This window comes from Tetrao urogallus (assembly GCF_951394365.1).
Source record: "Tetrao urogallus genome assembly, chromosome: 6".
NCBI classification, from domain to species: Eukaryota; Metazoa; Chordata; class Aves; order Galliformes; family Phasianidae; genus Tetrao; species Tetrao urogallus.
Genome location: NC_136819.1, coordinates 27,470,611 through 27,486,142, shown reverse-complemented (window position 1 = coordinate 27,486,142; position 15,532 = coordinate 27,470,611). Strand labels below are relative to the sequence as shown.

Sequence of the window (15,532 nt, the reverse complement as noted above, 5' to 3'; positions counted from 1 at the left end):
ACAGCAGCAGAGAGAAATGGAAAGGATATTAGGTAGGTTTAAAAAAGTTTGAAACAGCTTCACTTCTAAAAATGAGATCAACTCTTTCTATTCTTCTTTACAAAAACATGGAATTCCATTTGTAAAATTGTATTTTTGCTGCTTAGTGGGGGCAGAAGTATCTCAAAGTATTCTTCTGCATATCAGAATCATTTCCCATTCTTTCCTTTTTTGACCCATAATTCACATTGAAGATAGCAATTAATATTCAACTAAAACAAAACATCTCCAAAAAGAAAACATTCTCTCAGAAACCTACTAATGCATACTGAATATAGTAAGACTGCAGCACGAAAGCACCTGTTACACCTCTCAAAAAAGTAGTTGCACTTATTCAGGCAGGCTAAAATAAATAAAATTTTTAAAAACATGATGTAAACCGTCTCCCTTTTTCTTTGAATTTCCACTGTCTCAATTGCATCAATTAGAATTGCCTTCAGGTGTAACTTATATCTTCTGAAATGATAAAAAAAGAAATTAATGTACTGCATTCTGCAGTACATACTGCAATACTGCATTGCCCCATCTGGAGTACTGTGTCCAGGTGTGGAGCCCTCAGTAGAAGAAAGACATAGAGATTTTGGAAAGGGTCCAGAGGAGGGCGACTAAGATGATCAGGGGGCTGGAGCACCTCCCCTATGAGGACAGGCTGAGGGAGTTGGGCTTGTTCAGCCTGGAGAAGAGAAGGCTGCGGGGCGACCTCATTGCAGCCTATCAATACCTGAAGGGAACCTACACCCAGGAGGGGATTAAACTCTTCAAAAGGGCTGACAATAGCAGGACTAGGGGAAATGGATCCAAGTTGAAGGAGGGAAGATTTAGGTTGGATGTTAGGGGGAAGTTCTTTACAAGGAGAGTGGTTAGGCCCTGGAACGGACTGCCCAGGGAGGTTGTGGATGCCCCGTCCTTGGACATGTTCAAGGCCAGGTTGGACGGGGTCCTGGGCAACCTGATCTAAATGTGTATGTTTGGTGGCCCTGCTAGGCAGGGGGGTTGGAACTACATGATCCTTGGGGTCCCTTCCAACCCGGGTGATTCTGTGATTCTGTGATTCTATTCCACACAAGTTGTAAGATTACTGCCGTGACTTTCATCACCATATTACCGCGTTTAGAAAAGTATACAGTTCTCAGGAATTTGTTAACCACAGTAGAAGCAATGAGAACATCAGCACAAAGATTGATGCTCTGGGGAGATGCAAAAAAGAACAGAGAAGCCAGAACTGCAAGTTAAGCACCATTAGCAATACCATGCAGCACACCCACAAAATCTGGTAACTATTGAAGTGTAGAACCTTGTAACACGAGGGAAAGTGCAGCAATGACAGCAGAGCAGCAAGGTGCTAGGCTGCAATTGAGAGTTTGCTCAAGTACAACCGCCATAGGCACAGAAAAAAAGGAAAGAAGCCGCTTACCTTCAGAAGGCCCCAGGTACGCAGAGATCTCCAGCAAGATACCCTCACCTCCACTGCCAGCACTTAAATGAGGAATGGGAAGGAGAGGATCCTAGCTCCACCCCTTCTGGTCATTTGGCTGCACTGCATGCACCTGAGCTCCCCAAGGTTGGCCCTGCCTTCCTACCAGGTGCTCAATCACTGATTCAAGCCATGACTTCGCATTTCCACTACAAACCTCAAAAGCCATCTTTAGTCACCTCCAAGAGTGTACTCAGGCAGTATAAAAGACTTGATTTTACTATATGGACTATTTTAATCCAAATTAATCACACAGCTTCTGTCAAAAAAAAAATTACTTTTATTTCACTTTCCTCTCACAGGAGAAAGACCAACTAACTGAGGCTAAATCAATAATCCACCCAGCCTAAAATACTCAGATGTTCTTAAAATACTTTCACTATCCTTTATATGAAGCATTACTCACATTCATTTCATAGCACTGACAAAGGAAATCCATTTGGGTAGAAAGTACAACACTGGAGAATTACTCAGCAAATTACACTGAAGTGCAAGAAGCAGTAATAGCAGTGCAGACTTGCAAACTGCTCTGCCAACGTACATTAACCAGACCCTGAGAAAACTTTCCTCTGTGATGCCATCAGATAGAGCAAGAGGTTTACATTAAGCATTTTTCCTTCTCAGAATGGACCAACAGGAAGAATGTCATTTACAAATGGATTGGGATCCAGTACTGCAACAAGAAATGGGATAACTAACCACATGTCAGCAGCACTGCTATGTAATATTCAAGTCATGGCATCCTGAGATTAGACTCAAACTAGTTGCAAACCATCCTTGCTTCTGGCCACAGTTTAAAAAAATAAAGAACAAAGAACATTTTAATTCCTAGGAACAACTGTTTATAGACCATCATTCACCTCTATTAGCGTTTTTATGAACTGAAAAAGGCTTAACTGCACAAAACCAATAATCAAAGCTATAGCAGACTCAGGAGATTTTCAGAAAGCTAGTTTTAATTCTCAGGATACCACAGACTTACCTTGGTCCTCTTAGTAGGTGGTGAGGTGAACACCTCCAAAGAACAAGAAGGAAAGAACTACCGACTTGAATGAATCAGAACTACTGGGCTTTATTTTGAGCTCTGTCCTTACCTCTTTCTTTGACCTTGGACATATCACTTCCCTGCTAATCCGTGCCACTCTGTGGAACGCAAATAGCAGCTTTTATAAAGCATTTTGCTAAGTAGCATGAATACCCTCAGCTAAATCTTAGTGCTGTGCAAACAACAACCATGTTTTGCTGAGCCAGCTAAAAAAAAGGAGCAAATATACTTTTGGTAGTTCTCTGCAGCATTAGTTAACGGGCATTATTCCTCTAACAATGCTGGCATATCTAGTGCTGGCAGACAAATTGAAACAGCTTGATTATTTACAGTACTTCACTGAAACCAGCAGGACTGCCCTTTTTGATCTTCAGCATTACTGACCGAACGTCTTCCCACAGCCAAAAACAAGACTCCAATCAGATGATGTTTCCTTCAGTGGGCATTTCCTACTGCTTTTTTTTTTTCTTTTCCTCCTATAGCTCCATATTTCCATGATTTAGAAGCCTCCACACTGGGAGAGGCCTACTAACAATTCTGTAGCAGATGCTCAGTGGAGCACTGACACGCAGGAGAAGAGGCAAAGGTTAACAATACCACCAGATGAAAAGAGGAAAGAATCAGATGATTCTGTCAACAGATTAAAAAAAAAAAAAAAGATTAATTTCTTATATAAAAAGAACTGAGTCTCTTGAACCAAATGCAAGGAAAAAAAAAAAAAAAAAGATTCATCCCCTCACAACAGAACTGAACAGCTTCCCTGGGTTATCCTCTTTCTATTCTGTAGTTAGACAGCTAACACGGGAGATGGTAATTCCAGCGGAACACTCACCTCCCAGACTCGCTGCAAACGGACATTCAGCAAAAGAATTTCAGATCTCTAAAAATAAGTTGCAGGTGTGCAATCTGTTCTGTAAAGATTTTATCCGCCCATTTCCTGATAATATCCAGCAACGAGAACAGGCAGCTCAGACCCTCACCTCCAAAGATTAAAATTCTAACTGAAATGAACACTGCTTCTAAAACTTACAGGATGCTTTCTACACTGTAACTGCATTAGAATTAATTTTTTTTTAAAAAAAGTAAGATAACAAAAATGTCAAATAAATTAAGAAAAATGGTGGAACAAAAATAAGATGTTTAAGTTTTTGATTAAAAGGAAAACAGAAAATTGTGACAGAGTGTTTTTTGACTGAGAAAATCTCAAGGAACTACACCTCCCAGAATCCCCAAATAATCTCACAAGGTTCAGTCTCCATACAAAATGGAGTTACCTCCTAGAGCAATGAAACCCTGTTCTTTACTATGCCATCCAAAATGTTGAAAACATTGTTGAGGTACCTACTAGTTGATTCCAGATAAAACTGCAATACCTCAGATTAAAAAGGATATTTTCAAATCCTGGTATGTAATTGGGTAATTTCTCAGACTTGCATTAAGGTGTTCATCTGATTAATTTCATAGTTTCAAATGTAATACGACTATTTTTAGAAGGTTCAGCATGAAGTATTGTCCTTATGCAGCTTGCATCTGCCTGAACATAGGCAGGCATCTGAGAGCAAAGCACTATCTGATCTTCTACTACTCCAGCAGGAAATCTGACTTTAAATAAGCCAACTGTTACTTCTCGCTCCCCCATCTAACTCCCTAACTCTCATACTGATGACTCCTGCAGCTTCAGACAGTCAGCACAAGTCCAAGATAGCAGGTGGTTCTTGAAGACAAGATGTAGAAGAATTGTACAAGTAGTTATTACTAAAGCTAGGCAGTACAAATCAGTAGACCAATACAGATGCTCTCATGGCAGCTCTGGAGTACTGGTAGATGTTCAGTACGTGGCAGAAGTTGTCTGCAAGAATCCTTTCCAAGATCTGGCGAGCAGAAGCTGTTCCTTCTGCAGAGATGCATTACTTTCTATCCAGTTGGTGGGTGAAAACTTGTACCAAAAAAAGAAAAAAAAAAAAAAAAAAGCAACAAACTTGTAATTCCTCAGCCATAAAGCTGATAACTTAATTCATTCTCAACTATCCACAGCAATAGGAAAGTTACATACATCAGAAAACCACACAAAACACAAACAATATATACATGGTGATCCAATAATAATTAGAAATTCTCCCCCGCTCTGCTCCAAACACAGAACATCCTGGAATTATTCAACAGGCATTCTCATTGATTATTCCCTTCCAATTGTTTCCTTCCCAAATGAGGAAAATTCTAGCAATTTATTTAGCAGAACCTTTTCACTTCTCACTGAAGATTTACAGCGCGGCACAAATTATGTACTGCTGAATCACTGTGACAAGAGACTTTTTTTTTTTTTTTTTGCTGCCAGAACAGATGCTTTCTAACACCCATATCTGAGTTTCATTGGCAATCCTGTGTGCCCGAGTACCTCTCATTGCACTGGTACATTTTCCTTTCACAACTAGCAGTCTCTAGTCTGAACGAAACAGTGAAAAGCCAGGACATAACAGCCGTTTATTTTAGAATTAGCTTTCCTTCTAAGCCTCAAAAATGTTCAGACACTAAGCAATCAAGTCTTAACAGCCTGCTAGTGAAATAAGACAGTATTTGCTTAGGTAAGCAACTCTTAATTATTTCTTTTTCACAGATGAAGCCAGCCTTTCCTTAATTAACACAACCACTCAATCTTTCTTCTCACTTTATTAATATGCCAATACGTATTGCCACTTGAAAGGGAAGAAGTTTAGATGTTAAGATTGCTTTGATTTTTCAAGAAAAAAGGGAAACTTTAGTAGCATAATACAGAAATAAATTTGAAAATTCCTAGTTTCTATTTTCAAACTCAGCAATAAAAGTTAATACTTGTGGCAGTAAACATACATAGTTAGTTCTAACGGAAAAAAAAAGCTTAAAAGACAAAAAAACCTAGGGAGATTCTGCAGACTTGAAATTTATAGCATCGTAATGGTTAATACCAGCTCTAGCAAATCTATTTAAGATATTAAAATTCCCATCTGTCAGACCTCTCTGCTAGATGTTACTCTCCTCAAAGCAAAGGAGGGCATGTGCCTGCATCTCAGCCACCCACTTCATAGTGCTTCTTATTAATTCAAGTCATAAATACAAATGGATTCATACTAACACATCTAACTAAATCACTGCAGTTAACATGCAGATAGTTGATTTCTTTTATCAAGAAATAGAAAGACAAGAAATAAGCACAGAGAAAGGCCAAAGCCGAACAGTTGCAAACTGACATCAGGATGGAGATGATCATTAAGCCACCACAGCAGTTTGCTCTAACATTCATAAATAATGGTTCTGTATGTGCATTTGACTTCAAGATAAAGTTTGGAGAAAAAAAAATAAGAGAAAATTTGAGAAAATTGGAGAAAAAAAAAAATTTCTACAAAAAAAAAAAAAAAAAAAAGCTTCTGTCAACAATAGCTCTGTGAGGAACTGGGAGAAGTTCCCACTTAGTAGAGATTATCTCCCGTAAGGAAATTAGGCTTATATCTCATACATATAGCAAAATATAGCAAAGAAAATAAAAGCTTTAGGGTGTTAATCTTTCCAAAAGACATTTTTATCCTTCAAAAAAGTAGAAAGAAGGTGCACAGTTTAAGCTCAAAAGCACTTTCCAACACACCAGAATCCACTGAAATGCCAGAAGAACTAAGACATCATATGTATGAGAACTACTACAGAAGAATACTCCAATTACAGTTTTTCAGTCACTTCTACAAAGTAACAGCATTCACATGTTTTTCTGTGGTCTGTAGCACCATACTGTAGACAACTAAACCCCTCTCGGATTAAATTAGAGGATACAGTGGTTCACAAGAAAGGATTCCTAAATTAGAGTTATTCCCCTCTCTTCTATATACTATTTCTTTCTGAAAATTGATCCCAGCTCCCTTACTGTTAATCGTATAGCACTTACTGTTGCTGGACTTCAGGTCACGGTGAATTATAGGAACAATTGCTTCCTCGTGCAAGTAGTTCATTCCCTTTGCAATCTGTACTGCCCAGTTCACTAAGATGTCAGGAGGTATCCTTTTACCAGACAACACTCTATTTAATGATCCTCCACGGGCAAACTCCATGATCAAGCAAAGATTAGGTTCCTTCAAACATACGCCCCTGAGGGCAATGATGTTGGGATGCTTTAACATTGCAAAGAGCTTGGCTTCTTGGCGGACATTCTCAATGGTCTGGCTGATGTCCTCATCAGGGTCATAACGAGCTGCCTTGACAGCAACCTCATCTCCTATCCACACAGCTCGATATACTTTTCCGAAGCCTCCTATGCCAATGATTTCCTCCAGAACAAGTTCTGAGAAGTCGATCTCCAAGACTAGGAAAAGAGGGAAAAAAAAAAAAAAAAAAAAAAAAAAAGATGTAAATGTTTAGCAACTATGCAGCCCATATATTTACTCAAGGTCCATATTGCCCAACCTCACCCTTATAAGATGGACCAATTTTCTACCCAAAATTACACAAATGGAAGCAGTAGTCCCTTCTGATAATATTTCTTAAAGAACTAGTACAATAAAAAAGAACTTGTAGTATTATAAAAACTTCCATAAAGTAGTCACTCAATGGTGATGATTTCAACATCACAGCTGTGTATGATACACTTAAAAATATCATCGTCTTAACATGCTGAAACACAGTTAAGGATAAATCCTAATTTCTTGCCCTCACTGATAGTGCAATATTTTGAAAACTAAAACAAGAGACAGCCACATGCTAATCTCCACTGATGTGACTACAGTGCTTGCCGTTATAGAGTTAAATGTAAATATCAAACATCTTCTCTTGAATTCAGCCGTATTTGAAAGTTTTTATTCAAATGCCACTAACAATATTTTAATCCTTCCAAAATCAAGCTTATTCCTCCACACTTTAAAAGCTTTGCAGGCTTGTTTCCCAAGAGATCTGTTTGCCAATTCTGACAGTACTGACAATTGTGTGACAAACAGATGGATCAGACTGCATACTGAGCATGCAGGGCCAGCAATAAGGAAAACAATTTTTTACTAGTGCATATAGCGCATAATAAGAATGCCTGTTTTCTTTTCTCTATTGTTCCACGAACAATGGAGTCAATGACAAGTCCGAGAAGAACCAAACACGTAAGCCCACAGCAGGACTCGCGGGTAGCGAGCGCAGCGCGGCCAGCCCGCGGCCGGACAGCGGCGGTGCTGAAGGGACAGCTCCCCCCGGGGCCGCGCCGGGAGGAAAAGGCCACGCACGGAAGCCGAACGGCGCGGGCGCCGTCAGCTGCACCCCTACACAAACAGTAACGCCCTCCTGGGCGCACAGCTGAAGCAGCCTGGGGCACACCAGCGAGATCTACGCTTCCAGGTGAAACTTAAGACACGACACTGCACGGAATTTTGAAATGAGTTCTTTTATTTGCAGGAACGATCTTTGCTGTGAATGTGTGCATGTTTCTTTAATGCAGACTGGCCTTCTCATCCTCAAAAGTAGTTTAATCAGGAAAAAAGCTCACTTTTAGACAAGCTTTTTAATTAAAGAAGTATTTTGCGTTGATTTAGTTTAACTTCACAGAGTCGGTTGTACTGCTACAGTAGCACATAAAAGACTCATTTCCCCTTATCTTTTTGAACACACTAACACCTTCTCAAAGCTCGAGTTAATTTAAGACATGCTATAATAAACTGCAGAGACAATGGGAACATATAGGGTGCAGATTGTATTGCCGGAGAACTTAAGAAGCGCTATCGTTGGTCTTGGACTGAAAAGGAATTAGAGCCTGTATGCCATTAACCGGTGGGGAAGTTGACAATTGCAAAGTAATCGTTGTTTAATCGGTATTCATTACACCATATGATTAAGCCACTTAGCTGAGTCTGTCATGCATAAGAGCCCATAGTGTAAATGAGGGTCCTTCAAATAGACCCATCGCTGACAGCCTGCATAGGGATGCAGGGAGAGCATGCTTGGTAGTTCTGCTTAGGGTATTGAGGTAAGGCTCTGCCGAGAGCTGTCAGGATGGCTGGAAGTGTGCAGCCACTCAATACCACAACTCTCAGGGGAAGCAATGTCTCAAGACCTTGCACTCCAACACCTTCATGATACATGAAGATAAACTTCAGGAAGCAACTAAAAATAGCTTCTGCACTGAGGTGCACATCTCTAGAATGACCTGCATGACTGCTACAAATTACTACTCTGAATTACTCCATTAAGCAAGTTAACAGTGGATCAGTACTCCAAATAGCCCTCAAGTTAGCAGCGCCAACACTAAAAGGGAGCATCACTCCTTGTGAAGGGCAGATCTGTGAAGTCAAGCTTCAAAATCCAGTTCAAAAGCAACCAACCTTTCCACCTGTCCAAATCTCACTGTTTCTTAAAAAACAAACAAAAACAAACACCACACCACCACCAGAATGCACGTTAAAAACTTACTGCAGGGGAATAAATTCTATTGCATCATGAACTTATGGTTGCTTACTTGAGAAAAGAGGCAGTGCTGTCCTGTTAGGGCAACAGAAGGGTAAGATAACAAGGATAAAGGGAGATGGTGCAACTCCACAACTGTTCCTGAACTACCTTGCCTCGGAAAGTGTAATAGGACAGGAGAATACATAGTTATAAAGACTGTGCTAAAACAGCCCAAAGCATGAGAGAAGCTGAGGTTTCAAGACTCTCTGTAGAAGTGGTTCTTCCCAGCTATCATGAGGCAAAACCTACTGAGCATTTGCAGCATTTTCTGCATGAGGAAAAAAATACCCTACGCTCTTCCAGCATGAAAGCGAGCCCCACTGCTGCCCAGCAGTCTTTTCATATTTCCAAGAGTAATTCTACAAATTACTGAGCTCTCTACCTAAATGCTTTCAAGCAGATGTGGAATAAGGAAAAAAAAAAAAAAAAAAAAAAAAAAAAAAAAAAAAGAAGCTATTAGTTGTATTCCTTGGAGATACGTCCCAGATAGGACAAAGCATCTTCACCCCTTTTACTTTCTAGAAAAAATGAAGATTCATCTCTGCCCCCACCCCCCAAAAAAAAAAAAAAAAAAAAAAAACCCACCAACCCACAACTTTATTCTTGCCTGAATTGTCAATACTGATAAAAACAAGATTTAATAACATCCATTCCATCTTGTTTCACTTTCCGCAATTATACGTGGCAGCAAGAATAAGCAAAAATGAAATGGCTCAAAGGCTTCAAAACTGCTCTGAAATTAGGTACAAACCAACCCCTCCATACTTTCAGCATCACACCTTAATCACACAACTCTCAGGTAGGCCCAAATATCCAAACTCTGATAAAACTCATTCGGAGTTGTTATTGAGCAGCGTTTGTAACTAGGGAAATGGCAAACGGGAACCTGCTAACACAAATTAACATAGGAGTAAAAGATAATAGACTTCTGGTTAGGAGCAAGGAAAATAATGAACGAGTAACGAAGGATCGTTGCAGAAAGCAACCGCTTCCCACACAGCAACGTCTCCCTCCTTAAGGACATTCTCAAAGGGGAGCCACCGGAGGCCACACGAAGCTTCAGCCGTGTGAAGGTTTATAGCCCACAGAAGCACGGTATTTAACAAAGGGAAACGGCGATAACCGCGAACGCGGCGCCCGCGCTGCCGAACCCGGGAGACAGAAGACCGCCGGGCTGCCGACAGGAAAGGCCCCCAGGCAGCCCCGCGCGGCGCAGCGCCGAACCGCCTCGCACTCAGCTCCCGGGGCCGCCCTCGCGGGGCCGTCCGTGCCGAGGGCCGGGCCTCGCCTCGCCGCACCGCTCCCCACAGCCGCGGCCCTCGGTCCCCGCGGCGCCCCCCCTGCCGCGCTCCTTACGCTGTATGGCGGGGGGCGGCGGGTAGCGGGCGCGCAGCTCCGGGCCGCCCCCTTGCACGCCGCTGCTCACGTAGTTGCTGGGGAAGATGCCGACGCGCTGGTCGATCTGCCCCGTCCACCAGCCCTCGTCGCCGGACACCTGCGAGTCCCGGGACAGCACCTGCACCACGTCTCCCGGCCGCAGGCTCAGCTCGTCCTCGCCGCACGCCTCGTACTCGAAGACGGCCGTCCAGAGCGGTCCGCCGCCCGGCGGCTCCCCGCCGCCCGCGCCCTCCTGGCTGAGCGCTGTGAGGGGCTCCATGGCGAGGCTGCTCCATAGGGGGAGGCGCCCGCAGCAGCCGAGCGCTGCGGGGGGCGGCGGGGCCGGTACCGCCGCCTATTGTTCATGCGGCCCGGCGCGGCCCGGCAGCGGGTGCCGCCGCCGCGGCCCGGCCCGGATCCGCCTCAGCCCAGCGCGGGAAGGGGTGAGGGCGGGCGGCGCGTGCCGCCGGGCCGCCGCCGCATCCCTCTCCTCCCCGCCCGCCTCCGCCTGCCGCCGCGGCCGCGCATCCCGGAGCCACCTGACTCTCTGGCAGCTTCGGCGGCGGGAGGGGAGGGGCGGCCCGGCTCCTCGCCGCGATTGGCCGCCGCTCACGCCCGTCAACGCCTCCCTCTCACCTGATTGAGGGCTCTAGCCCTCTCGGCCACGCCCACACCCCCTCGCGCCGGAGCCTCGCGCTCGCCGGCGTCCCCCCCCCATCGGCCCCCGCCCCGTCAGCCGCCGCTTCCCATTGGCCTCGCCGCAATTGTCAGTTAAGGGCCCCGAGCCCCGCCCGCCCCGCCGCATCTCGTTGGCTGGGGAAAGCGGCGCGACGCGGGGAGGGCCGAAAGAGGGCGGACGTGAGTGAGCGGGGCCACGCTCGCCCGCCGCCAGCTGGAGGGCGGGGCCGGCCGCGGCGTCGCTGGCCAATGGCAGCGCGGGCCCTCCGTGCGGCGCTGAGGCCGCGGTTTTGGGCGGGGTTGCGCCTGCGCTCGGCACGAGGCCACGAGCGCGCTGCGGGCGGGGCGCCGCCATGTCGTGCTGTGGGGAGCGGCGAGGGCTGCGGTGCGGTCGGCTGTAGCAGGCACAGCGTGGAAGCGCAGACGCGGGCCAAGAGGGGCTGCGGTTTCGTTTATCCCCACATGGTCAGGCTGTGCGCCAGCGCAGGCGTTACCCGGGCTTCACGCAAGATTAATGCGGGTGGCTCACCAAGTGAAAAATGAGTAAAAGTGTAATAGTGACAAAAAAGGGCGGCTTTTCTTCATATGTCATTGCAGGTGTCACTGATAAACCTGCAGGTGAAAAGTCTCATCGTGCAATACCTCCTGACTGGAAGTGCTTGCTTTCCCAACTGCGTGTAACGTGTTCCCACATGAGGCCTTGGGCTTAGTGTCTGTTCAGAGTTTTGCAAAGAGAATTACACAATTCTTATCTGCTAAATGATTTTTTTTTTTATTCTGCACTTAAAATGAAGCACTTGATGGTGTTTTGGAGCTTTTGTTGTTTTTTAATGTACAAGGTGACAGCCAGTACTTCCTCAGTGTTCTGCATGGGACTTTTGTATTTCCCTCTTGCCAGCGGGGCTGGATCTCAGGGTGCACCCTTTCCACCGTTCGTTTGTTACTAAACAGCGTTTTCACCATTAATCTGAGCTTATCCAACGTTACTGCTGCTGAAAGGGACTTCCCTGCGCTGTGTCACATGCCTGACCTGCTTTCCTGATTCCAGCAGCAGTGACTGCGTGGCTCTAGAGTCATTTCAGCTCATTCAGCCATCTGAAAGCTAAGCCACCCTGTAAAGGCAGGGAGATTTCAGTCAGCTTTTCAGGTTGGTCTGACTCGTGTTAGGGCTGTGTGCAAGCATGATCATTAAAGCCAGCACTATATAAGGGATGGGGAATGGCAGACCTCTCCTGTTCAACCCACAGTCAGGTTAGCTTGCCTTCCGCATGATGCTGAGGGGTTAACATATAGCTGTATCTGTAATTTTTAAAGTTCAAATAATAAATAATTGAGGAGAAATCTGAAGGAGTGGTGTTAACATCCTTCTTTAAAACACCCTCAGCTGCATCCAGTACCTTTCTGTCCAGTTATATTAACTGAAAATAACAGCTTCTTTAAACCACACAATGGGGAAATACAGTTCAAAGCAAATATTATTCTTTAAAAATTGTCCGACGAAAAATTTAATGAGACAGCAAAATAAAGGCCTCCTGTCTTTTAGCTGATTGAAGCATTTCTACAATAGAACACAAAAACCTTTAAAGCAGAGTTACACTGCTAATGGTGAAAACTCCAAGGAAATTGACTTTATACATGCTCAGATGGTCTACTGCAGCAACCTAGACAGAGCCCTGCCCTCGTGTGGAGTGCCTTGGTATTGTGGTATGCAGCCAACTTAACTTGTAAAAATAGATCTTGATTTTTTCTTTTTTCTCCTTGTGCTTTTTCTTCTTCCATGATATATTTCTGCAGAAATAGTCTCACTTGTGTAGGAAACCCAGAGCAATAAGTACCTGGAGCTGGGAGAGTGACCAGGGAAATGCTCTGCAGGAGCCCTCATGGGTTTCTACCATTCTCAGAGATTTCTCTTGGCATCATTCACCAGCCATCTCAGAAAGCAGTTTCTGCTTGTAAATACGTGGGCAGACTGGAAAGGCAGTTCATCTATTTACCTTGATCACAAGAGTCAGTTAATGTTAAACTAATATGTCAGTAACTGGCAAAAGTCAGAAGAAAGTAACATTAAATAGCACAGGCAGTCTGTGAATGATATTTTAGCTCTTGTGAGATACAGAAAGTTTTGGAATAGTGCATGATTGTCTGATGAACAGCATACATGCTACAGTGGGGGGGTTTGTTGTTTGTTTGTTTTTTTTTTGTTTTTTTTTTTTCTTACGGGTTCTCTAAGACTACTCTACATATTGCCATTATTATTCAAGCAAATCTGAATAACGAGAATTAGACTGTAGATTCAAATCTGAAAGTCTGTATCTCAATCCCCATTCAGTGATTCTGAATGTTTGGCAACAGATTTCATCACAATGTGTTTAAAAAGGAGACTAATCTGTAAAATACGGATGATAATCTGAATGTAGTTCAGAATGCCTTCACAATGGAAATTTAGGACCAAGGGTTTTAATGCAGGCTTAGTCTTGCTTTTGTGTTAGAAAACAAAAGTTATTAGAGGAGAAAAGAGAGGCCCATCTATCCCTAGCCTTAGCTTCAAAAACTCTGCCCTGCTGATTGCATTCCATTATTTGTGTACATTTAGAACAACCATCTCAGTTTTTGCCCTATCTTCTGAGGATTATTTGTGTGCACTATTAAACTAGTGCTTTCTGTTTCCACTGACACTTTTTCCCTCTCTTAACTGGACCTAGCTGTTCTATAACAACATCTTCCTAATGTGCCAGTCCATAGTTATAAACTATACTGGTTATCAAAATCTTGGCACTCCAGACTCCTTGTCTGTGTGCTCTGTATAGGCAAAAAAAAAAAAAAAAAAAAAACCTACAGAAGAAAAAAGAAAAAAGGTCCAGAAGGAAGAAACAGTACCAGTATGTACAACGTAGTACTAGAATGTCACTACTGTTGTTCCAACAATAGCTTTGATGAAAACACATCTCTGCCAGCACACTTAGAAGGTATAAAAGATTAAGGAGATGGTCCTTGGTGTGTCTCCTTAGCATAGCTCACTCCTTATGCAGTCCATGGTAATTTATATTGCATCTTAAATTACCCTGGCACTGAAGCATTTGGCTTTTATACATTTCCTAGGATGTGTGTCAACTGTGTTCCATAGTTATAACCACAGATAGAGCCATATAAAGCAATCTGGAGATGTGCGTAATGCCAGCAGACAGTTATTTGATAATGTCTCCTCAAATAATGTCAGCTTCACTGACGAATTGATTCTTCTATCGTTATAAATTGCCTCAGTGCATGGCTGTAAAACTGGACCATGCTTTTCCCTCACTTTAGAAAAGTACTGCTTTACCAGCATCGCTTTAATGTAGGTTTGCTCTTCATGCAGGGGAGAGGTAAGCCACTGGCAACAGAAGCTGTACAAGCTGTGCCGTGCTGACTAGGAAAGAGGCTGTGAATCTGGGACTTCAGCATCTGAGTCAGTACAAGAGGGAGCTCTGCTCCATAAAATATATATGCTAATCTCCCAGATGGCTACACCATCATGGAGCAGATGACCTGGAAAATAAAACAAGACTGAAAACAATAGTTAGTGGAAATTCTGGGCTAAAATGTGAGTTTCTTAAAGATTCATCTTTTTAACTCACAGGTCACAGTATGATTTCACTTGTGCCACGCAGCACTGATACATTTATCAATATTCATGTAAGAAAAATAAATCAGAGAAAGTGTTTCAAATGAGCTTTATAACTTCACTAGAAGATACACAGCTAAGAGAAATTACGTCTAACTTTGGTTTAGTGATGACTTCAATTTACATGCTATATATTTTATTGCATTCCAAGCTGCTTGTATAGCCCCTATTTCATTTGGCATTGGTGCGCTGGCAGTCCTGCAGAGGAACACCAGCACTGCCCTACAGATAACACTGTGCCACATTCATGAAAATGTGTGAAACAGTAATATAAGCAGCTTGAATAGAAGATCTGAGAGAAGTTATTGCAAAGCAAACACTCCCATTACTGCTCAGCAAAGACATTAGGACAAGCCTTCTTGTGAAAGAGCACTGAAATCTTTACAGCAGCTGGTGGCCTCAGTCTTCCTTTTTATGTTGCATGTGAAGAATGAAACAGCGCAGCATACATCAGTGGCACTACCAGTGTATGCTTCAGCATTCCCTCAGAGCATTCAGCTTCCTGCTATGTTGCCAGCACTGCCTGTGGCACCATGGCTTCCCCTAGAGGCCTCTTGCCCAAGGAATGACCAAATCTTTCTTTGTGAGGACAGTTTTTGTTTAAAAAAAAGCCTCAATACCAAGAGAAGAGCTAGTTCCTGGATTTGTTTACATTGAGTTTGTCAAACACTTTGAGTCAGTTTTCAGGTTACTGAAGCCATCCTTGAATAACTTCAGAAACACAACACAAAAATGAAGAATCCTGCACATGAACTCAAACCACCAGAGACAGATAGAAACCTTACTCCTAATTCTAACAGTGCATTAGAAATATGAA

General features: G+C 43.4%; 1 protein-coding gene across 1 annotated transcript in view; it reads right to left on the bottom strand.

The window, feature by feature from the left end:
- MAP3K9 (mitogen-activated protein kinase kinase kinase 9) overlaps window positions 1–10,656 on the bottom strand; it is a gene marked incomplete at both ends in the record, with an annotated part of 43,007 nt that extends 32,351 nt beyond the window's left edge. The window contains 2 exons of the mRNA XM_079536899.1: window positions 6,469–6,882; window positions 10,356–10,656. Of these exons, the coding sequence (XP_079393025.1) occupies window positions 6,469–6,882; window positions 10,356–10,656 (715 nt within the window). The remainder of the gene's footprint in view (window positions 1–6,468; window positions 6,883–10,355) is intronic.
- Window positions 10,657–15,532: the final 4,876 nt, after the last annotated feature.